General features: G+C 42.5%; 1 protein-coding gene across 1 annotated transcript in view; it reads left to right on the forward strand.

The window, feature by feature from the left end:
• DNAI3 (dynein axonemal intermediate chain 3) overlaps positions 1 to 25,589 on the forward strand; it is a 76,024-nt gene that overhangs the window by 11,374 nt on the left and 39,061 nt on the right. Inside the window, exons 4-8 of the mRNA XM_062193423.1 lie at positions 6,497 to 6,678; positions 7,263 to 7,367; positions 9,688 to 9,837; positions 10,927 to 11,126; positions 18,747 to 18,863. Coding sequence (XP_062049407.1) covers positions 6,497 to 6,678; positions 7,263 to 7,367; positions 9,688 to 9,837; positions 10,927 to 11,126; positions 18,747 to 18,863 — 754 coding nt within the window. The remainder of the gene's footprint in view (positions 1 to 6,496; positions 6,679 to 7,262; positions 7,368 to 9,687; positions 9,838 to 10,926; positions 11,127 to 18,746; positions 18,864 to 25,589) is intronic.

Below are 25,589 nucleotides of genomic sequence, written 5' to 3' on the forward strand. Positions count from 1 at the left end.
TGCTTTAATGAAGCTTATCTAACACCCCTAATTTTTTCCAGAAGACACATAACAACCCTCTTGCACTCAAGAACAGTAGGCTTAGCACTTCAGCACCATGCTTGGGGGCTGTTTCAAGAAGACAAATCACCACTATAAAGCACAAAAGGGTGACAATGAATAGGCCCCCACAAGGATGCTGTTTCAGGCTGAGAGTGCATCAGAAGGGTAGAGCATCCTCTTATTTGGCCTCAGCTGGGCTCAGGCACATTGGGCAACTCACACTTCATTCTCTAAGCATGTTCACTGATGGCCAGGAAACTGCTGCCAGTAAGGATTGGGGGTTACAAAGACCTTCCAGCAAGTGAATTCTCAGGTGTGAAATTCATGAGTCTTGAAGATCGATAGTTTACACCTATACTCATGGTCACTCTCCCTCCTTCCTTCTGTCCATCTCTTACACACACACACACACACACACTGCATAAACATCTGTTGATGGATTTACTGAATGAGTCACGTTCTTTGTTCTTCCTCTCTAAACATACCACTGCTACTACCACCTTCTTTAGTTCTGTCTCTCATCCTGTTTTCTCCTAAATAGCCCTTATCACATTTTGTGCATATGTGTTTATGGGTGTTTGTTTCTTTAATGTCTGTTCTCCTATTGGATAACCTGGCCACTAGCACTATGTTCCTCACATAGTAGATTCTTATTAACAATTTCTTGGCTAAATGAATTGACTAGTAAGAAAATTAGAGTATCAGTGGGTGCAGTAATTATCTGTTGCTGCTGTAAAAAAAATTATCACGGCCGGCACCGTGGCTCAACAGGTTAATCCTCCGCCTAGCAGCGCTGGCGCACCAGGTTCTAGTCCCGGTCGGGGAGCCGGATTCTGTCCCGGTTGCCCCTCTTCCAGGTCAGCTCTCTGCTGTGGCCAGGGAGTGCAGTGGAGGATGGCCCAAGTGCTTGGGTTCTGCACCCCATGGGAGACCAGGATAAGCAACTGGCTCCTGCCTTCAGAACAGCGCGGTGCGCTGGCCGCAGCGCGTCAGCCGCGGCGGCCATTGGAGGGTGAACCAACGGCAAAAGGAAGACCTTTCTCTCTGTCTCTCTCTGTCTGTCTCTCTTTCACTGTCCACTCTGCCTGTCAAAAAGTAAAAAAAAAAAAAAAAAATCACAAATCTTTGCTTAATGCTGCATTTTAAAATCCCACATATTTTGAGGCTTAAACAATGCAGATTTTTTTTTTTATCTAGGAGTTCTAGAAATCAGGAGTCTGCAATTACTTTCATAGGACTAAAGGTGAGGTGTCCATCGTGGTCCATTCTGGACACTCTGAGAATCCATGTCCACCCTTTCCCAGCTTCCAGAGGCCACTGGATTCATTGACTCTGGCCCCTTCCCCCATCTTCAAAGCCACAGGTGCCACCTTCTCAGCTTTCTGTCTGTTTGATCTCTGCTATCCTGGTCAGGTCTTCTTCCTTGACTTTGATCCTCGTGCCTCCCTCCCACGAAGCCTCTTGTGATCACACCACGCAGGGAGGGGCCCAACCATCTCCCCAGGGTAAAGTCCTCAATCACATCTGCAGGCTTGCTTTGTCAGGCAAGGTGATCTACTCACGGATTTCAAGGTCAGGACATGAACCTGTCTGTGACTTCAGAGTGGTTAGTAACAGACCTTGGAATTGGATAGACCTGATTCAAATCATAATTCTGCCACTGACTGACTATAGTCACAAATGACTTCTCTAATCTGGGCCTCTGCCTCCTCATCTGAGAAACGAGATAGGATTCCTACCTCATGAGATTATCATAGGCATCAAATTTGGTGATCCACCCACATTTCCTTACACAGAGCTGTCAGAGGTAGTTCATGTTTATGGTTGTTACTATAAAAAACATTGTGCAAAGACAGAGAAATAGGCCCAGGAATGAGAATTAAGAGACTAAAAATAGACCCACCCACATATATGTGGTCAGTTGATTTTCAGTAAATGTACAAAGGCAATTCAGTGCAAAAACATGAACACTGGGACCGGCGCTGTGGCGCAGCAGGTTAACGCCCTGGCCTGAAGTGTCGGCATCCCATATGGGTGCTGGTTCTATTCCCAGCTACTCTCTTCTAATCCAGCTCTCTGCTATGGCCTGGGAAACAGTAGAAGATGGCGCAAGTCCTTGGACTCTGCACCCATGTGGGAGACCCGGAAGAGACTCCTGGCTCCTGGCTTCGGATGGGCGCAGCTCTGGCTGTTGCCGCCATTTGGGGAGTGAACCAGTGGATGGAAGACCTTTCTCTCTCTCTACCTCTCTCTGTAACTCTGTCTTTCCAATAAATAAAATAAATCTTAAAAAAAAAATGAACATCAATCCATACCTCACACCATAAAAAGTAACTCAAAACTTTGGGACATGCTCAAGCTGACTTGCCCCAAATGGTGGAGTTAGAAATGTGCCAGGGGATTCCAATACAACCCCATCAAGGTGGCATGTACCAATGCCATCTCACTAGTCCAAGTGATCAATTTCAGTTCACAATTGATCATGCTGATAGGTCTAAGAGTCAAAGGGATCACACAAACAAGACTAGTGTCTGCTAATACTAACTGATAGATATAAAAAGGGAGGAACAATCCAACATGGGAAGCGGGATACACAGCAGACTCATAGAATGGCAGATGTCCTAAATAGCACTCTGGCCTCAGAATCAGCCCTTAAGGCATTCAGATCTGGCTGAAGAGCCCATAAGAGTATTCTAAGCATGGAAAGCCAAGACACTCTGGCAAAACAACAACAACAACAACAAAACCTAAATGAAAGATCTCTGCGAGTAAGATCCCAGTGGAAAGAATGGGGCCATCAAAGAAGGAGGTACCTTTCTCTGAAAGGAGGAGAGGACTTCCACTTTGACTATGACCTTGTCTGAATATGATAAGAGTCGGTGAACTCAAAAGGCTTCCATAGCCTTGGCAACTCATGACTAGAGCCTAGGGAGATTACTGACGCCATAAACAAGAGTATCAATTTGTTAAGTCAACAACAGGAGTCACTGTGCACTTATTCTTCATGTAGAATCTCTGTCCTTAATGTGTTGTCCAATGTGAAGTAATGCTATAACTAGTACTCAAACAGTATTTTACACTTTATGTTCTGTGTGGGTGCAAACTGATGAAATCTTTACTTAATATATACTAAATTGATCTTCTGTATATAAAGATAATTGAAAATGAATCTTCATGTGAATGGAATGGGAGAGGGAGCGGGAAATGGGAGGGTTGCGGGTGGGAGGGAAGTTATGGGGGGGGAAAAGCCATTGTAATCCATAAACTGTACTTTGGAAATTTATATTTATTAAATAAAAGTTAAAAAAAGTAACTCAAAATACACCAAATTGTAAAACCAAATATTATTTTTAGAAATATTTTCTGAAAGAAAACACAAGAGAAAATCTTTGTGGCCGGCGCTGTGACTTAACAGGCTAATCCTCCGCCTTGCGGCACTGGCACACCGGGTTCTAGTCCCGGTTGGGGCGCCGGATTCTATCCCAGTTGCCCCTCTTCCAGGCCAGCTCTCTGCTATGGCCCAGGAAGGCAGTGGAGGATGGCCCAAGTGCTTGGGCCCTGCATCCGCATGGGAGACCAGGAGAAGCACCTGGCTCCTGGCTTCGGATCAGCGCGATGTGCCGGCCGCAGCGGCCATTGGAGGGTGAACCAACGACAAAAAGGAAGACCTTTCTCTCTGTCTCTCTCTCTCTCTCACTATCCACTCTGCCTGTCAAAAAAAAAAAAAAAAAAATCTTTGTGACCTGGGATTAGTCAAGGGTTTCCTAGCCTTGAGGTTTCCCAAAGCCATAAATCTTTTAAAAATCCTTGAGAATTTAAGAAAATCTTTTTAATATTAAAATTTTTTCTTTTATAGAATGCTAATTAACAGTAAAAAGAAATGAAATGTTGCTTCATCCAACAACATGAATTACTCTCAAAATAATTACATTGAGTAAATGAAGATGAATAAAATGGGCAAATACTATATAGTTGCATTTATAAATTCTCCAGGAAAAGCAACTAGTCCATGGTGACGTGAAGCAGATCAGTGGTTTCCTTCAGGTTAAGAGAGGGTGCTGGGAGGAAGGGGCAGGAGGAAACATTTGGGACTTATGGGTATGTTTGTTCCTCATCTTGATTGTGGTGACGGCTTCATAGTTACGTGCATGTATTTATCAAAGTGTACATTTTAAATGTATGCAGTTTATATCTCAATAAAACTGGCACGGTTTCCAGTTCCAGCTAATACACACCCTGGGAGACACCAAGTGACTGCTCCGCACTTGGGCCCCTGCCACCCATGTAGGAGACCTGGATGAAGTTCCTGGCCGAGCCTCAGCTATTGCAGCCATTTGGGAAGTGAACCAGAAGGTGCAAAATCTCTCTGTCTTCTCTTCTCTCTCTCTCTCTCTCTCTCTCTCTCTCTCTCTCTCTCTTTCTCTCTCTTTCCCTATCTCATGAGAAACCATATACACTTCTTTCCTGAGCACAAGTGCTGAACAACTATAGGGAAAGAGCAGGAGATGTCAGGTGTGTGGAACTGGAGAGTGCAAGAGGGGCCCTGGGACCCTGCAACCACAGCTGGTGCAGGCCTGAGGCTGGACTGGTGGGACCTGGTGGCGCTAAGAAGGCTGAGCAAACAGAAGAAGACCTGGTGAGAGGGGAAGACAGCACACAAAATACTCCTTTGTGCCCTTGTGTCCACTGTGGCAGCGCATGCTGCTGCTGAGGACTGGCCTGGGACAGGAGAGAGACGCCAGAAGAGCAGGGATGGAAGCCTCGTGAGCCCCACTTCCCTCTGATGAGGACACTGCTGGGACTGGGGAGCTGGAGGGGGAAGAAAGGATTCCCCACGTACTTTTCTTCCTTTTACAAGGACTTACGACAACCTAACTGAGAAGTCAGATGAAAAATGGGAAAAATTGAATAACAGAAGTTTTTCTGTGAAAAGGAGGAGCCTTTAAAAGCAGAGGTCATGCTGTAGGGTCAAGGGCAGTTTCCTTTAAAATGGATGACCAGGGCAGCCACGGTGGCACAGTGGGTTAAGCTCCTGCCAGCGATGCCCACTTCCCATCCCCAGTGCCGTTCAAGTCCCGTTTGCCCTGCTTCTAATCCAGCGTCCTGCTAACGTACCTGGGAGGCAGCAGAAGTACTGGGATTCCTGCCAGTCATGCAGGAGACCGGGATGGCGTTCCTAACTCCTGGCTTTAGCCTGGCCCATCCCTGGCTGTTGCGAGCAGCCAGTGGAAGATCTTTCTCTGCTTATAAAATATGAGACCACTAAGCAAATCCTTGTGCTGAGGGAAGCACAGAAGGAAGAAATGTGAAGGGAGGACAGTTGCTGGGACCACAGTGGGTGTGGAGGGTGGGGAGGGGGCAGAAAGGCAGTGCCTGGGGGGGGGGGGAATCACCAGTGGGCAGAAGCCTGTGCTACACAGACATGTTCCTCTGTGAAATGAGAAGCCAGCCACCAAGTGAGAGGCAGCAGGAGCTGAGGCGAGGGGTGTGGTGGCAGGTGTTTTAGGAAAGCCATACAGACTTGAAAGGGCCTAAAAACGTGATTATCCATGTCCCTTCACACCAACTATTAACACTTTTAAAAAGCTACCCCAAAAAGTAATTTCAAAGACAACAAAAATGTATAAATTAGATATTTGTTTACAAGATATTTACAATAATTGGGAATAAGCAACAAAAAAATAGAATGTATACCCAGAAGAAAATGGTTTAAAATCATGCTACAGAATTAAATCAAAACAAAAGGATATTTTAGAAAGATTATTTAAAGTCATAATGAAGTACTTGTGACTTAAACATGAGCATTAAAAACAGGATTTAGAATCTCATATAAGGTATATATGGAGTGACTAGAAGAAAATAGAGGGAACTATTAATAAAAATTTTGTCTTTGGTGATAGTATTATAGGCCATTGGCACTTCCTTCTTTTTGGCATTTTTATGATAAATGTATGTATTTTAAAGATAAGAATAATTACTTTTTTAGGTTTATTTATTTATTTGAAAGTCAGAGTTACACAGAGAGAAGGAGAGGCAGAGAGAGAGAGAGAGAGAGAGAGAGAGAGAGAGAGGTCTTCCATCCGCTGGTTCACTCCTCAATTGGCTGCAACATCCAGAGCTGCACTGATCCAAAGCCAGGAGCCAGGAGCTTCTTCCAGGTCTCCCATGCGGGTGCAGGGGCCCAAGGACTTGGGCCATCTTTCACTGCTTTCCCAGGCCACAGCAGAGAGCTGGAAGTGAAGCAGCTGGGACTCGAACCGGCGCCCATATGGGATGCCAGCACCGCAGGCGGTGGCTTTACCTGCTGTGTCACAGCTCTGGCCCCAAGAACAATAACTTTAAAATCTTAAAGTTTTTGCTAAAGAGAACTATTGCGAGCAAACAATTGCAAATTCCCTAATGCTAATATTTTAACTAGTGTACTTCATGTCTAAATTCCATTTGTCTTCCCTAGGTCATCCAGAAATTTATCCTTTAGTATTAACTACCAAGACCCAGGAGATATTTAACTGTCGAATAGATGAAGATGTCACAGATGAGACACCTTATAAGCTGATCAAAAAGGAAGATATTTTGGAGGACTTACACAACAGAGCTGCAATATCTGACTTCCACCCACTCAGAAAACTTGTGCGAGTAAGTGTAACACCCTTCTTTATTAACTCAGTCGTACCTCAAGAAGCTCCTGGTACCCCAAAACACAGGTTGGAGAGATTATCGAGTTCAGATCTGCCACTTCACACCATTGCTTCAGGCAAATGCTAGCCTGCCTACACCTCCCCCAGGAATCCTGTCCAGTGATCCTCTGTGAAAAGTATGTCCCATCAGTGACCAGTTAATTGTCTTATCCTCTGTCCGGAAAAGCTCATCCTTGCCCAATGTTAACAAGAACAGGAATTTACCCTTCTTTTCTCATATTGCTTTAATTATTTAATTTTGGCCCTGATTTTCTGCAGATGTACTGCTGAGCCCAACACCAAATAAAAAAAATGCATCCTTCTGCCTGTTAGAACTAAAATTGCATGGTGGATTCCCCAGAATCCTTTGTGTTTCTAAGAGCTTTTAAAAGTTAATCAAACGATTTTGCAATCAGGTCTTATCAGTCACAGATCAGCATCATGGTTATCTTTTATGATTGGTCTATGAGACACTGTGTCAGCACCTGTGTAAACTGAATGAGCACTGAACATTAACCTTCTCCTTTGATTATATTCCTGTAGGATTATCCTGGAAATGAGATTCTGCTTGTTTATGACAAAGACTTCAAATATGGACTTAATTTTTATCTTATTGGAACTGAAGAAGGGAAAGAAAACTATTTAAATGTAAGTGGACCCCAGCCTTGCCATCGGTGCATTGTCAGAAGGAGGAGGTATCTGCAGGGGAAGCCCTGAACATGGTTTGATTATTCTTGTTCAGCTCTGTTTTTGGAACCTACAATAGGTGAGGAGTAAGTGTGGGCTAAACTAAGTCAAACACCTCAGGGTGGCAGATATTGCATTCATTTGCCCCTCGTTGGCCCTGGGAGACAGCAAGCAGAGGTCTGGAGTCCCAGCGCTCTCAGCCACTCCCTGGCTCACTTCCCTGCTGGTCTCCTTGCCATCTCCCTGGCTCAGTTACCCAGCCTCTTATCTGCAAAGCAGGGCCACCAGCGGCGCCCTTTGCAGGGCTGTCGTGAGGATTAATGAGCTAAAATCTCCATTCAGGATGGGCAAAATGGGCACAGATTTATGAAACTCACCTTCCAGCCTAGCATCCTTGTGTGGTCAGATAGTGTGAGAAAGATGGGCTGGTCGGCATGGCAAGGAAAATGAGGGAAAGGAATAGAATTTAAACCATCTACAATTTTTAGTTTAATCTTACTTTGCCTTAACATTTTCAGTTGTATTCTGGTGGTTGGTTTTCTCTGGTTTTAGTGTTTTATTGTAGTGAACTATTTTAAATGGATAGATGAGTACAGAGAATAGAATAATAAATATTCACGCAATCACCACCCAGAATGATCAGATAATAATACTTTATCATATTTACTTCAAAACTTTTCAAAAGAAGAAATAAAGTATTGCACATATTGTTCCTCCTCTCTCATACTCTCCCCAATTCTGGTTTCTTCACTCCTCCCTGGGAGGAGCCACAGTTGTAAAACAGTTACATGTCTTTCCTGTCTTTGGCTTTATACTTTTTGCATATACATGCCGCCACTATTAATGTCTCCTATTTATAACTGATATAGAAATTATATCATTTTATGAAGATCATTTTGCAACTTTTATTTTTCACTGAATTATCAAATTCTAGGATCTATAATTTTTGATGATGTGTATGTAGACTCAGTTTGTTCATTATAACTGCTTTATGGAATTTTATTTTGTGATTATTCCATATCATCATCAATCCATTCCCTCACTGACACTCATTGGTTTGATATATCCAATTTTTTCATTATTACATATAAAATAGCAGTGAACACACACACACATATACATACATGGACATGTTGGCTCTAAAAAGCATTCACTCAGTATTTAATAAATATCATGTTTATTTGTACTTATCTTCTCGTTAAAGGATAGTTTATTAAATCATAGAAAATGGCTTATGTTTTATATCATCAAGTTTAGCATTTCTTATTCGTAAACATGTGCAGGAAATGTTTTTTTTTCTTTTTTTTAAGATTTATTTATTTATTATTATTATTTTTTTTGACAGGCAGAGTGGACAGTGAGAGAGAGAGAAAGGTCTTCCTTTTGCTGTTGGTTCACCCTCCAATGGCCGCCGCGGCCGGTGCGCTGTGGCCAGCGCACCGCGCTGATCCGATGGCAGGAGCCAGGTGCTTCTCCTGGTCTCCCATGGGGTGCAGGGCCCAAGCACTTGGGCCATCCTCCACTGCACTCCCTGGCCACAGCAGAGAGCTGGCCTGGAAGAGGGGCAACTGGGACAGAATCCAGCTCCCTGACCGGGACTAGAACCTGGTGTGGCGGCGCTGCTAGGCGGAGGATTAGCCTATTGAGCCGTGGCGCCAGCAAGATTTATTTAATTTTTACTTGAGACTCAGAGTTACACAGAGAGAGGAGAGGCAGAGAGAAAGAGAGAGAGAGAGAGAGAGAGAGGTCTTCCATCCAGTGGTTCACTCCCCAACTGGTCACAATGGATGGAGCTGCGCCCATCCGAAGCCAGGCAGCAGGAACCAGGAGCTTCTTCCGGGTCTCCCATGCAGTTGCAGGGGCCCAAGGACTTGGGCCGTCTTCTACTGCTATCCTAATCCATGGCAGAGAGCTGGATCAGAAGTGAAGCAGTGGGGATTAGAACCAGCACCCATATGGGATGCTGGTGCTTCAGGCCAGAGCGTTAACCCGCTGCACCACAGCACCAGCCCCAGGAAATGTTTTTTTCTTATCACCTATTTTTTCCTTTCCTTTTTTTTTTTTCTTCTTTCTATATTCCTTGTATCTCTTTTCTTCATTCATTATCCTTTGTTTTTTGGCTTAATTTACTTCCCATCATCCAAAAGCATGAACTGACAAAGAATGCAATTAGAAGCACTTGATGAATTTATATAAAAATAAATTTTAATCCCGAATGTACACATGTAGCTATAATCTAAATTTGGCCACATATTTCAGAATGCTATTGATTTTTCTCTAGCCCTCAGAAGTACCAGAGGAACAGGAAGAATTTAAAGAACTTGCTCCTGAAGACTTATATGTTTATAAACCACCTGTCTCTAAACCATGGGTTTCTTTGGGCAGTGAAAAAGAAATTGAGGATGAATCGGTTAAGGAATCTACAAAACAGGTCAGAGGCTTAAACGTGATCTCCAGTCATTACTTCCCTGTAGCTAAACTTTTATTCCTCAGGGGTCTGTTAGGTTTGTATATGTGTGATGAAGATGTTTTGTTTTGTTTTATAATAGAAGACTGAGATTGTTGTAGGTGTTTTATGGGTTGAATCATGTTCCTCCAAAAAAGATATGCATTGAAGTCCTAAACCCTAGTCGCTGTAAGCCCTAGAATGTGACCCTATTGGAAATAGAGCCTTTGCAGACGTGATTAGATAAGATGAGGTCATACTTGGAGCAGGAGGGGCCCACAATCCAGTTTGTCAGGTGTCCTTGTAAGATGTCTGTGTGAAGACACAGAGACACAGGGAGAGCACCATGTGAAGAAGGAGCCTAGACTGAAGGGGATGTGTTTGTAACCCAAGGCATGCCAAGGGTTGCTGGCCCATACCCCAGGAGCTGGGAGAGAAGCAAGCAGAGTCTCCCTTTGAGCTCTCAGAAGGAAGCACTCCTCCAACACCTCCCTTCCACAGCCATAAGAGAATGGATGCCTGCTGTTTGAAGCCAGCCGGCTCCTGGTGCTTGGTGATGACAACAGCCCCCAGACGCAAATTCAACTATGTTTCCCCCCAGAGCAACTCCTGAGAGGAGGTTTTGTCTGCAAGTGATGATTTATTATGAAAGTGCCCAGAAGATAATGAGAAATGCACCAGGATGGGGACGTGGAGGAAGGCCTGCAAGGTGCAATCTCAGACAAAAGTTCCCTAGAGGGAGAGCCTCTGCCTGAAGCCTTGGAGGCACCTGACAGGGAGAATGACACTTGAGCTGCCCTTGACCGAAGCCAAAGAGATAGGCTTCCATGTGCTTCTCCCAATCCGACACTAGTCAAGACATGACTGCCAGTCACTTCCTGTTCTCTGTCCCTGTGGTAGCCCTAGAGTAGTCTTCTAGAGAGAAGCAGCAGGTGCTGCCTGTGGGAAGGGAAAGCGCACAAGCTGGAGGGGCACACATACACTGTGCAAAGGCTTGGTGAGGATATGGCATTGCCTCCCACACATCTGCTTTTCTCCAGCACTTTACCAACCTTTGTTGTTCACGTGTCACAGATTACATACATGATTTCTCGAAAACGACGTGGATTTGGTGCCCCGATTACATTCAGTGACCAGAATGCTTCCAGCGTTAAAGATTCCTACATTGAATGCACAGCCTACCCAGATAAGAATTTCACCCTCACACAGCTTGAGAAGGATGTTGGCATGCAAGTAGTCCCCCATGTCAAGGACATAAGTACTCAGACCAGATGGTAAGTATATGAAGCGTTTGTGCATTTTTCCCAGCCAACGACAGCAAAAGCTAACAACTCTCATGATGATTTTGAGAGCTCTTCGTGATAAATACAAATGGCTTGACAAGGATGGTACAGATCCTCACAGAGTAATTCAGTTCGGGAAGATCTAATTACACTCAAGAGTGCCTTTAAACATCTTAACAAGAGAATGAGATGCAAGGATGTAAGACTGAGGAGAATGGAGTGGGACAATGAGTGATGCTCCATGTTACCATTGCCTCCTGACTGCCCTGTGCTACCTCCTAAGTGATCTTTCTTACACATCATGTTGGATTGTGGTATTTCATTGCCTAACTAACTGACTTCTTTAGCTCTCCATAGCTTACACAAATACATCCACTCTGGACCCTCAAGATGGCTAATGAGGTCCTCTTTCCTCCATGATAAGGCACCATCTGTCACTGGGGCCTCATTTCCCCCTGTTCCTAAATGAGTCCTCTCTGCTGTGAGCTGCATGCAGGTCCCCAGATACCTGCTCTTCCCTGTCTCCCTGCCTTTTCTGCACAAGGTTCCCCTCCCTGCATCATACCCTTGAATGGAAAAAAGCCCCTCGTTGCCCAGTGAGATACCTGAAATAACAGGTAGAGTTGACCACTCCCTCCTGTCAGTTCCCACTGGAGCTCAGCATAATCTTTATCATAGGACTAATGGCCCAGACTGCACTCACTGCTTTACTTGTCTGTAAACCCCATCATTTTCAGAGGACAAGCACTTCATTCAAATTGGCCCAGTGAATAAACTGATGTGAAGTGGATTGCTGAGGGAATGCTACGTGGACTTGAGCTAAGCTTGAATGTTGTATAAGTTTGAAGACATATTTAAGCCATGCAAATTTTAGGACTTATAAGATGTTTAAATTTTGAAATAATTTTAGATTTGCAGGAGAAAGCCACAATTTTTTTTAACTTTTATTTAATGAATATAAATTTCCAGTGTACAGCTTATGGATTACAATGGCTTCCCCCTCCCATAACTTCCCTCCCACCTGCAACCCTTCCCTCTCCCACTCCCTCTCCCCTTCCATTCACATCAATATTCATTTTCAATTCTCTTTATATACAGAGATCAGTTTAGTATAAAGATTGCAACAGTTTGCACCCACATAGAAACACAAAGTGAAACATACTGTTTGAGTACTAGTTATAGCATTAAATCAAAATGTACAGCACATTAAGGATAGAGATCCCACATGAGGAGCAAGTACACAGTGGCTCCTGTTGTTGACCCAACAAATTGACACTCTAGTTTATGGTGCCAGTAACCACCCTAGGCTCTTGTCATGAGTTGCCAAGGCTATGGAAGCCTTCCAAGTTTGCCGACTCTGATCATATTTAGACAAGGTCATAAAAGACAGAGTGAGGATAGTAACCAATGATCCTAAGAGTGGCATTTACCAGGTTTGAACAATTATACAGCATTAAGTGGGGAAGAGGACCATCAGTACCCACAGGTTGGGAGTAGAGCCATTGGAGGTAGAGGTTATGATTACAAAGGAATGAGGCCCAAGTGCACTAGACAGGGCCTAGAACAAAGGACAGAGTCATTATTAGAGGAGCTAAGAAAGGTGCTGTCTAAGCTACAATTAAGTTTTCTGATTGAGAGGCAAATAGAACCTGATAGAAGGGGCTTGATAATAATCTGGTGGGCTTTAGGCCTTGTAAGTTAAGAGGCCCAGACCTATCTATCTCTTCACATGGGGTATATCCTAAGGGAGGTGTGAACCTCCTAGAGGAAGGCACTCTGTTGACTTTCATTACTTGGCTGGCCTGGGAGGAGAGCTGGCCAGGTAAAGGCAGGGGGCATCTCTAACAAGAAATTTACAGTTCTGCCTGCAATGTTGCTGACCCTACTTGACCATACCCTCAGCTGCAAAAGTGGTCACTTTGGAAGTTGGGCTGAGTGAAGGGCTTTTCAGCTTAGAGCCAATAAGATCTGTGGCTCTGACCTGGGCATCCTTCAACTCCAGGGCAGGTCCATTTCCAGTGATCCAACTCTTGGCAGAGCTTCCAGGGCTCTTCACAAGCTGACTTCTGCTGAAGCCCAGGCTTACCACATTGAAAGCCACTGCAGTTGACTGAAAGCCACAAATTTTGAATAGGATTTGGAGACATAGAGAAAGGGAAAACAGAGCAAATTTCTTAAACGACCTAAACAATTCAAGGAAGTGGGAGATTTGTACGGGACCACAAGGAGATCAGCCTGGGCGGAAAGGAGGAAGTAGCAGCGGTAGACAGAGTGGGTTCTCTGTGGTGGATAGCAGGGAACTTTGGCAAGTTCTGAAGGAAGAGAGAGTTACAGCGGTAAGGCTTTTAAAATGAGATGGGCCAGGCAATGTGTATTGGAGGGCAGAGAAAAGAAAAAGTAGAGAAGGTTGGCCAAATAGGATCCTGTGGTAATTAAACCACAAGATATCTAAACAAGGTGGTGGCAGTAAACCACGAGGACCAGGTGGGAAGGAGACGTGTAAATACAACCTGCAGTGAATATCTTTGTTAAAGCAAGCGAAACTCAACTCCACTGACTCCTCCAGCTGGTATCTAATTTCTCTGCTTTTCTTTGCAATGAAACCTCTCACAACCAGTACCTACACTCCCTACTTCTACTTTGTCTTCTACCGTCTTGTCTTGAGCTTACTGCAAACTCTGAAAGGCAGAGTTACAGAGAGGTAGAGGCAGAGAGATACGTCTTCCATCCACTGGTTTACTCTTTGGGTGGCTGCAAAGACCAGAGCTGCACTGATCGGAAGGCAGGAGCTTGGAGCTTCCTCCGGGTCTCCCACATGAATGCAGGGTCCCAAGAAGTTAGGCCATCTTCCACTGCTTTCCCAGGCCACTGCTTTCCCAGGCTGGATCGGAAGTGGAGCAGCCAGGACTCAACCGGTACACATATGGCTTTAACTGCCAAGCCACAGAGCCAGTCTTAAGATCATCAAACACTTCCACTGGTCTGATTGCCTAATCCAGTGGTCCATTTTCAGACCTTCTCTTACTTCACTTCTTGGCAGTATTGAACAGAGTTGACCATTCTTCCTTCTTGAAACATTATTTCCACTTGACTGATGGACAACACTTATTGTTTCCCTTCCTTACTCACTGGTAGCTCCTCCTAAGTCTCATTTACCAGATCCTCCTCTTCCCAATTTCCAAGCATTGCAGGGTCCCTGAAGCCATATACTCTGATCTTTTCTCTAACTATACTTAGTTGCTGGATAAATTGATCCAGCCTTGTGGTCTTACCTATCATTCATTTGCTAATGGTTCCCAAATCTACACATTCAACTTCAATCCCTCCTCTAAACTCTGCTCTCATTTATTCATCACTTAGTTGAAATCTCATAGCATCTCAAGTTTAACATGCCAAGCAACCTACTTTTGATTTCTACCTCCAAATCTGAAGCTTCTTTGTTTCAGTAAATGGTAATGATATTCTTCTAATTATTCAGACCAAAAACCTTGGATTTTGTTGGGTCCATCTTCAAAATATATCCACTGGCATCACTTTGGACCAAGCCATCCTCATCTCTTGCTCAAATTGTTGTGATTTCTCCTAATATTCTGCTGTCCATTCTTTCTCACCTACATTGTCTTATCCATGCAAGAACCAGAGTAATCTTGTACAAATATAAGTCAAATCATGTCACTGACCCAAACCTTCCAAAGGCCAGCCATCTTGAAGGGACCTACAAGAACTGCCCATGATCTGGATCCCCTTTGCACACAGTTCCGCTTGCTCATGCATTCCAGCCACGCTGGCTTCCTTGGTCCTTGGATTCTGCAAACTTACTCATACCTGATATGTGTATGCTTACAGTTCCTTTGCATAAAATGCTCTTCCCCCACATATCTTTATGGCTCCTTCCTTCCTTCATTCAGATTTCTGCTCAGATGAGGCATTCTCTGACATTCCTATATAACAACAACTTCCATTGCTATCTGCCTCTCTTACTCAGTTTTTCTTTATGGCACTATCACTACTTGATATGTATTTTAATAGACTCTTTTCTGCAACACCCCCTCCACACAGTCCCTTTATAATCTAAAATCCATGGAACAGAAACTTTTTCTATGTTTACTGTCATAACCTCAACTCCTAGGCATGTGTTTATTAAATGAAAAGGGAGAAGAGAGTAGAGGAAGGAGGGGAGGGACAAAGTTAAGGGCTGAGAAGAATGATATCAGACTTGAGTTCACCGTTAACAGAAGAGTTATGAAATAACAGTGGGAGGGAGGGGCCAGTGCTGTGGCTTAGTAGCCTAAGCCTCTGCCTGTGGCTCCGGCACCCTATATGGAAGCCAGTTTGTATCCCAGGTGCTCCTTTTGTGATCAGCTCTCTGCTTATGGCCTGGGAAAACAGGGGAAGATGGCCCAGGCGCTTGGGCCCCTACACCTGCACGGAATACCTGGAAGATACTCCTGGCTCCTGGCTTCAGATCGACCCAGCTCTGGCCGTTGTGGCCATCTGGGGAGTGAACCAGTGGATGGAAGACCTTTCTCTCTGTCTCTCCCTGTCTATAATTCAACCTCTCAAATAAATAAATAAAATCTTTAAAAATAAAATAGAAGAAAGAAGGAAATAACAGTGGGAGAGGTCATGACCAGGAGAAGCAAGGAACTGCAGCATGGAGTGCTTTTCAGATCTACGTAAACCAACAAGTCAGAAAAGATGTTCAAGTCAGGGCACATATCCACAGACATCAAGGGAGTTGGATCAAGAAATGGGTCAGAAATCAGGGTAGCAGATGAACCAGATGAAGTGAAAAGAAGGTGATGATTGGTAGTCATGTCCTGGTGAGGCGTGAGGCCATCAAAGATCCGGTAACACCAAGAGCAAGGGCAAGATAAGACAGGAAGGCAACACCTTAGTACCAAAAAATAGATTTTGAGACAAATTGCTAAGCCATGCCAGACAGAGATTTCTTCTGTATTCCTACCAGCATATAGATAAGTTCCAAGAATGGGTCAGTCAGTGCAGATTCAATAGATAGCCTCTGACAGCAGGGACCCTAACCACAGGACTTTGTATGTGGTGACTTCAGGGACAGTGGTTTTTATATAGAGGAAGTAAATAGAGAAGTAAGGGTAGTCTTAGCCCCCAAAATGATAGAAAAAAAATAATCAAACAGAACTCAAATGTTTCATACCAAGGAGACTGGGAGAATATGGTTGCAATGAAGTAAAAAAAAAAAAGATCAGAGATGAAATTTGAAGAATACTGATAGTGAAAGCAAATGCTTGCAGTGCTCTGATCTCATACCAGGAACTCCCCTGAGCACTTCACATGGGAGTTTTATTGATCCTCACAACCGCCTTCTGAGATAGGCGCCATTCCCATTATACAGTGAAACTGAGGCAAAGAGAGGTCGCCTCAGCGTTTGGAACATAATTTCAATCTGAGGCATTAATGAATAGTTTTGTTGAGAAACTGAAAAAAAAATCCACATTTAAAAAATGAGTGACTTTTAGTCATGTTGCTAATTTGGTAAGACCACCAGGCATCACAAAATTTCTGACTTAATTCTACCTGAAGGGTAGAAATTAAAACCTAAGATCAAGATTTGAACCCAAGTCTCTCTGGCTCTATTTATTTATTTTGAAAGTTAACAGAGAGAGAGAGAGAGGGAGAGAGAGAGGGAGAGAGAGAGATCTTCTATCCACTGGTTCACTCCCCAGATGCCCACAACAGCCAGCACTAGGCCAAGCTGAAGTCAGGAGCCAGGAACTTTATCCTGGCCTCCCATGTGGGTGGCAGGGGCCCAAACACTTGGCCCATTTTCTGTTGCTTTTCCCAAGCTGTTAGCAGTGAACTGGATAGGACGTAGAGAAGCTGGGGCACACAGTGGCATCTGGCAGCAGCTCATACCTACTACACTACAACGCTGGCCCTATCTGGCTCTAATATAAACCTTCTTTTGTCCCACCACTCTGTCTTCCACTGTGAATATTTATCTAGGCAAGGCAAAAAAGTTTAAATTGTTCTATTAAAGGTAATCAAAATTCTGTTCACCCTACTATCTGATACTCTACATTTAAAATATTTGCCACACTTTACTGACATCTGTTCAACAAGCACAGATTGAATACTACTTAATACTTGATTGAGTACTTTAAAAGTACGAGTCACTGTTTTAACAGCTTTTCGTGCATTGATAGCTTTCAATCCTTACACAGAGCCTGTAAGCTAGAAACTTGAAGAATTTCATTTAGAGGCGAGAAAACAGACACCGAGAGGTTAAATGATTAGCTCAGGGTCACATAGGCGGGAAACTGTCACAGGACCAGGCTTCAAAGCTGGGCAGCCTGTCTTCAGAGTCCACACTCTCAGAGATTGTGTCATGTGAGCTTTCCACAGCACCACACCCTGGACCAAAGGCTCACCCCATTTAGAGGCTGAGACTGACAAGAAAGCCCTGAGGCACACTGCCTCCTGACTTGGTCTCCGGTGGAGCTGAGTACTCAGTGGGACTGAGTGGAGTAAGATTTCCTTCCAGGGGCCGGTGCCATGATGTAGCAGGTTAAGTCACCACCTGCAGTGCCTGCATCCCCTATGGGCACCAGTTTAAGTCCTGACGGCTCCTCTTTCAATCCAGCTCCCTGCTAAGGGCCAGAGAAAGCAGTGGAAGATAGCCCAAGTGCTTGGGTCCCTGCATCCACGTAGGGAGACCCAGAAGAAGCTCCTGGCTCCTGGCTTCAGCCTGGCCCAGCCCTGGCAGTTGTGGCCATTTGGGGAGTGAACCAGCAGATGGAAGACCTCTCTCTCTGTCTCTCCTCTCTCTCCTTCTCTCTGTAACTCTGACTTTCAAATAAATACATAAATCTAAGGGAAATAATAAATAAATAAAAGGAAATAATAAATAAATAAATATAAGGAAAAATGATTTACTTATTTCCTTCCAAGGTCTTGCTGCCATCCCTACCTAGGTGTAACTTGTTCCCAACATTGCAGATTTAGAGCAGGGTTTTTCAGACTCAACACGACTGATATTTTGGGTTGGCTCATTTTCTGCTGTGGAAGGGCTGTCTTGTGCTCTGTAGGGTGTCTAACAGCATCCCTGGGCTCTGCCCACTGGGCACTTCCCAACTGTGGCAAACAAAAGCATTTCCAGACATTGCCAGATGTCTCCTGAGGGGGTTGGGTAGATTTAATGAGACACTGATTTAAAGAAATGAAGAGTAGCGGAGAGAGAGAAAGAGAGAGAGAGAGAGAGAGAGAGAGAGAGAGAGAGAGAGAGGATAATAAAATAAACTTGGCAAAATGTTAGCACTAATGATTCTGAGTGAAGGGTGTATGGGGTTCATTATACTTTCGTACAATTTCCTGTAAGTTTAAAATACTTTCCAAATGAAAATTTTGTAAATAAAAGAAGAGATTTTCATTATGTTTGAGAAAAAAATATGTGGACTTGGAATGGTGGTCAACATTAATTGTCTAAGATAAAGAAAAATCCAAGGTTTGAATTTGAACATAAAATAAAATGTTAATATCATTGTCACAAAGAGAAACTTTTGACTTCTCATGACCTATATTTGCTTCTCTTTTATCTTATTATTAATACTCGATTTTGTTTTAATATGCTAGGACATATCCCAAAAATGCTGCAATACAGTATTATCCAAGAGAATTCTCAGAAGAAGAAAAAGAGACATTTGGACAATCAAAATCTTTGATTGATTTTCTTAACAGCGTGTCCACAAGGTAAAAATTTCTATCTTAAATTTTAAAAATAAACATAAAATCTGTATATTTAGCTGCCGTAGTGGATCTTAGTCAGCAGTTCCATATGTGATGTCCAGATGGATAATATGAAGAGCGTTATCAGATATGCATGAGCAACTGACATGTTCTACACATTATCATGGTTTCTTTCCCTCCTTTTGCTTAAGGACATCCTTGACCTCCCAAGCTAGGGCCACACCAAACTCAGTGAGAACAACTGACTCAGTGACACTATTTCTCCAACTGTAAATCAATAAGAATGGGTTGTGGGGACAAGCTCTGTGGCTTGGTAGGCTAAGCCTTGGCCTCCAATGCCAGCATCCCTTGTGGGTGCAGATTCATGTCCTGGCCTCTCCTGTTCCGATCTAGTTCTTTGCTAATGTGTCTAGGAAAGCAGTGGAGGATGGCCCAAGTGCTTGGACCCCCATACCCGCATGAGAGACCCAGAAGAAGCTCCTAGCTCCTGGCTTTGGATCAAACCAGCTGCAGCCATTGCAGTCATTTGGGGAGTAAACCAGCAGATAGAAGATCTTTCTCTCTGTTTCTCCCTTTCTCTGTCTGTAACTCTACCTCTCAAATGAATAAATAAAATCTTTTTCAAAAAAACAGTTATGAATTGAGTCTTCCTTGTTGAAAATGCTTAAGACTAGAAGTGTTTTGGATTTTCAGTCTTTTGGGATTTGGGAATATTTGTGTACTCATAATGAGAGCTCTTGGGTATGGGACCCAATATAAATATACAATTAATTTGTGTTTCATATATACCTAGACACATGGCCTAAAGGAAACTTTATACAATATTTTTTTTTTGACAGGCAGAGTGGACAGTGAGAGAGAGAGAGAGAACTTTATACAATATTTTTAATAATTTTATGCATGAAATGAAGTTTTATGATATAAAATTTTTCTACTGTGGCATCATGTTGATGTTCAAAAAGTTAAAGATTTTGGAGCATTTAGGACCTTAAATGTTCAGATTAGGGATACTCTTCCTGTGTTTGTATTTATCATGGTTTCTTTTATCCAAGTCTTTTCCTTTGCTCCTCACTCCTCAGCTTCATTGACCCTTATCAGATGATGAGGATGTATTGCTGTGGATACTAAGGATGATCATTATTATAATAGGTATTTGCAAAAAATATCTTTGTAAGGAGAACTGAATTAAGATGCATTTTTTGAATGAGTTACTCTTCTCCCTAACTTCTGTGTTGCTTGCACCCTTGCTTTCTTTGAAAGCAAGAGCATCATTAAAGCAGCCCTCTACACTGGTACTTGTACCCTGGGCAGAGCCCTGGGGCATTTAACCCAGATGAAGGAGTTGGACAGAATATCAGGGTTCAGGAAGTGGAGCCAGTGGTGGACAAATCTGCCAGTTTGTGCTCATGAGGCTAGTTTCCATTTCTTTCCAGAATTAGAAATTCAGTGATAAAGTTCACAAGTAGCCCAAGTGAAGTGTTTTTATTTCTATATTTAAGAAATCACCCTTAATTCTTTCACACTAGATTAAGTAACAAGAAAATTCCGTAAACTTTCAGAAGCTGTTACGTATGCCTAGGAGGAATCCAGTTCAGTACTTCATTAAGTGATGCAGACAGTGCGCTCTTTGCCACTCATTCTCAGGTAGCATGCCGTATTTTGTACTGTGTGGGCAGTGAGGAAGAAACGAGAGAACCCAGGATTTCTTATCTTTCCAACTACAAATTACATTTCCTAATAAGAACATTTAAAATGAGAAGGCTGCTTACATATGATCAATTTCTGGGGAAAACAAGGCCTTGAAGAAATAAATGAAGTTAAAAATGTTCAAAATAAATGGCTATAGTCAGTTCTCAGTTATCTACAATGTGTATTATCTTTAGGCATATGGTTTTATTCTTCCCTTTCAGTTGTCTTGTTATAAAGAAAGGAATAGTGAATAGCTTTATAATTCCCTCCCTGAGATGTGAGAAGAAGACAGACTATAAGGAAAAGAGAAAAATTGGCACAGGAATTAAAATAGCATTGACCAAGAAATGCTATGAAACCTGTGAAAATAAGAAACTTTAAAGTTGTTTCAGACTTTTTACTATTTTTAAATTTATATAAGCCTGATTTTGTTCTGGAAGAAAACCCTATTAGAAAGGAGATCTTTCATTAGACTACGTGTCTATTTTTGTGCCAGTACCAGGTTGTTTTGATTGTAAAAGCTCTGTAGTATGTCTTGAAATCTGGTATTGCGATACCTCTGACTTTGTTTTTATTGTTTAAGATTGCTTTAGCTATTTGGGGTCTCTTTGTACTTCTATATAAATATTATGGATCATTTTTTCTAGATCTGAGAAGAATGTCCTTGGTATTTTGATTGGGGTGACGTTGAATCTGTAAATTGCTTTGGGTAGTATGGATATTTTGATGATATTCAGTCTTCTAATCCACGAACATGAAAGAGTTTTCCTTTTTTTTTTTTTTCTTCTATTTCTTTCCTTAAGGTTTTGTAATTTTCATTGTAGGGATCCTTCATGTCCTTTGTTAAATTTATCTCAAGGTATTTAAAATTTTTGTAGCTATTGTGAATGGGACTGATTTTATAAGTTCTTTCTTAGCCATGACATTGTTTGTTTATACAAAGGCTATTACCTATTGATTTTATATCCTGCAACATTGCTAAACTCTCTTATGAGTTCCAATAGTCTCTTAGAGTCTTTTTGTTCCCCGATGTATAGGATCATATCATCTGTAAACATGGATAATTTGACTTCCTTCCTTCTCATTAGTATCCCTTTGATTTCTTTTTCTTGCTTAATGTCTCTATCTAAAACTTCCAGAATGATTTTGAGTAGTAATGGTGAGAATGGGTATCTTTGTCTGGATCTTAGTGGAAATGCTTCCAGCTTTCCCGCATTCAGTATGATGCTTGCTGTGGGTTTGTCATATATTGCCTTGATTGTGTTTAGATATGTTCCTCCTATACCCAATTTAAGGTTTTTATCATGAAAGGATGTTGTACTTTATCAAATGCTTTCTCTGCATCTACTAGGAACCCCAGAAATTAATCCACACATCTACAACCAACTAATCTTTGACAAATGAGCTAAAATCAATTCTTGGCAAAAGGACAAGTCTCCTCAACAAACAGTGTTGGGAAAATTGGATTTTCACATGCAGAAGTATGAAACAAGACCCCTGTCTTATGCCCAAAACAAAAATCAATTCACAGTGGATCAAGGATCTAAACCTAAGACCTGAAACCATCAAATTGCTAGGAAAACACTGCAAGACATTGGTCAGGCAAAGACTTCTTTAGATAAGACCCCAGAAGCACAAGCAGTAAAAGTAAAAATATACAAATGGGATTACATCAAGCTAAGAAGATTTTGCATAGCAAAAGAAATGCTCAACAAAGTGAAGAGACAACCTATAGAATGTGATAAAATATTTGTAAACTATACATATGATAAAGAACTGATATCCAGAATATATAAGGAGCTCAAGAAACTCAACTCCAGTTAAGAAATGAGCTAAGGCTATGATCAGGCATTTTTCAAAGGATGAAATACAAACGGCCAACAGAGAAATGAAAGAATGCTCAAAGATCGCTAGTCTTCGGGGAAATGCAAATGAAAACCACGTGGTTTCACCTCATCCCAGGTAGAATGGCTCTCATTCAAAATCAAAACTAACAAATGCTGTCAAAGATGTGGAGACGAGTACCCCAATACACTGTTGATGGGAATGCAAACTAGCACAGCCATGATGGAAGACAGTATGAAGATTCCTTAGGAATCTGAAAACATAACTACCATATGACCCAGCCATCCTGCTCTTGGGAATTTACCCAAAGGAAATGAGATCAGCATATGAAAGGTTACCTGTACCCCCAGTGTTTGTAGCAGCTCAATTCACAGTAGCTAAGGTATGGAATCAACCCAAATGTCCTTTAACTGATGACTGGATAAAGAAAATATGGTATATATACATGATGGAATACTACTAAGCCATAAAAAAGAATGAAAACTTGTCTGTTGCAACAAAATGGATGCAATTGGAGACCATTAATGACATGTATCAAACTACCCTTTTTACACTGTAGGAATATCTATTATGAGCCAGTCCCCAAAAGACAAATATATTTTTTCTCTGATTTATGGTAACTAATATCTAGAGTACAAAAAAGTAATATATATGAGTGAAATTGTCATCTTGAGATTTGATTATTGTATATAGTCCCTGTCTATACTCCTGAGGAACAATGGTCTTTCTACTTACTACTTGCTAGATTCTTTATTTAGTGGAGTATTAGGCTTGTGATTATAAAGTAAATTGAAATTATGTTATTGCAAGAATTAAAAGAAAAATATGAAAGGAAGGAGGAGGGAGGGTGGAAGTGATGGGGGATGGGAAGAATCATTATGTTTTTAAACTATATGCATTAAATACACAAAATCTGTTCCCTCTATATAAATAAAATTTTAAAAGAATGGAGATCTTTCTTTCTCATAGAATTTTGTCTACCACAAAAGTAACAGAAGCATTATTTGCAAAAGAAGAAATTGAAATGAGAGACTTCAAGGGCATTCAGAAAGCAAACAAGAAATCCTTGTTTTGGAGTTAGGAAAACAGCGACACTCCTGAGCATTTCCTCTGTTAATGGTGTTGCCAGTCTGACTGGGGACTCGAGAAATCTAATCACCTGACCAGAGAAAGGGGGCGCTCTTCAGTTCTCCCTTGTGAATGCCTTCTGCTTTCAGGCTAACAAGGAAGAATCAGGAAACCAGAACAAGAACCGTATCTTTACTTTTCTCTTCAGAATTCTTTTCTTATCCAGGCTAAAACTGAAATTGGATTTTCTGGGTCCAGTGCTGTGGCACAGCGGGTTAACGCCCTGGCCTGAAGCTCCGGCGGTTCAAGACCCAGCTGCTCCACTTCTGATCCAGCTCTCTGCTATGGCCTGGGAAAGCAGCAGAAGGTGGCCAAGTCCTTGGGCCCCTACACCCATGTGGGAGACCCGGAAGAAGCTCCTGGCCCCTGGCTTCGGGTCAGCAAAGCTCTGAATGTAGCGGCCAATTGGGAGTGAACGAGCAGATGAAAGACCCCTCTCTCTTTCTCTCTCTCTCTCTTTTTTTTTTTTTTTTGTTTTACCTCTCCTCTCTGTGTGTAACTCTTTCAAATAGATAAATAAATCTTAAAAAAAAAAAAAAAGAAATTGGATTTTCCAAATGCCAACTAAAGTTTCTACATGAAATTGAGTCCAAACCTTGAAGCTCCATGCCTGCACATGCACCAGGGGGCTATCAAGGTTCAGTGTGCATAGGTACACCCTGAGGTGGATCTGGGAGGGAGCCTGGGGCTCTGCATTTCTAACAAGCTCATGCTGGTGCCGCTGTTCCGCGAGCCACATTTTAAGTAGCAAGGTCCTAGGAAATGCTTCTGTTTTGAAAGACAAAGTTCAAGAATCATCTAATCAAGAAGGTATTCAATTAAACAGTGACTATTATTGTTAATGATTAATGACATGTATAAAACTACCCTTTTTACATTGTAGGAATATCTATTATGATTTGTAGTGTTTCTATTTAATGCTTTAATTAAAAACTATTTTCTTATTTTAAGGCATTCATAATTGAAAACTGTTCTTTCAGCTCACCACACATATTAAAAAAAAAACCACAACATATCTGGACTTTTGATCATTATAAATTGTCAGGTGACATTCTAACTGTGGGAAAGTTCCGTGAGGTCTTGAGAGTGAGCTGAACCTTCAAATCTAACCATGTAAAGGGACAGTGGTACAGTAACCATTTAAGACAGGAACCTGTCAAAGCAGGATCTCTAGGCTACTAAGAGATAATTCTAGGGTCCAGTGCTGTGGCATAGTAGGCTAAGCCTCCATCAACAGCGCCAGCATACCATACAGGCGCCGGTTAGTGTCTGAGCTGCTCCTCTTCCAATCCAGCTCTCTGCTATGGCCTGGAAAAGCAGTGGAGGATGGCCCAAGTGCTTGGGCCCCTGCACCAGAAGAAGTTCCTGGCTCCTGGCTTCAGATCAGCTCAGCTCTGGCCTTTCTGGCCATTTAGGGAGTGAACAAGCAGATCTAAGATCTTTCTCTGTCTCTATCTCTGTCTGTAACTCTACCTCTCAGATAAATAAATAAATAAAATCTTTTTGGCCGGCGCGTGGCTCAATAGGCTAATCCTCCGCCTAGCGGTGCCGGCACACCGGGTTCTAGTCCTGGTCGGGGCGCCAGATTCTGTCCCGGTTGCCCCTCTTCCAGGCCAGCTCCCTGCTGTGGCCCGGGAGTGAAGTGAAGGATGGCCCAAGTGCTTAGGCCCTGCACCCCATGGGAGACCAGGAGAAGCACCTGGCTCCTGGCTTCGGATCAGCGTGGTGCACTGGCCGCAGCGGCCATTGGAGGGTGAACCAACAGCAAAGGAAGACCTTTCTCTCTCTCTCTCTCTCACTGTCCACTCTGCCTGTCAAAAAAAAATCTTTTTGTAAAAAAAGATAATTCTAGCACTCAGAACATATCTAGCATTTTTAGCAGGATAGTTCTTCATTTTAGAGAATGAATTTCAAGCATTCCAGAGGGTTTAGTAAAGGAATTAAACACAGTAGCAATTCCTAGGCTTTGTGACAACTAAAACTAGTAGCACACATGTACATACCCACACACACCCTTCTAAACTTTGTATCTTCATCTATTGGGAATTTCTTTTTTATTGTTTGCAA

Source organism: Lepus europaeus, chromosome 5, assembly GCF_033115175.1.
Source record: "Lepus europaeus isolate LE1 chromosome 5, mLepTim1.pri, whole genome shotgun sequence".
Lineage (NCBI taxonomy): Eukaryota > Metazoa > Chordata > Mammalia > Lagomorpha > Leporidae > Lepus > Lepus europaeus.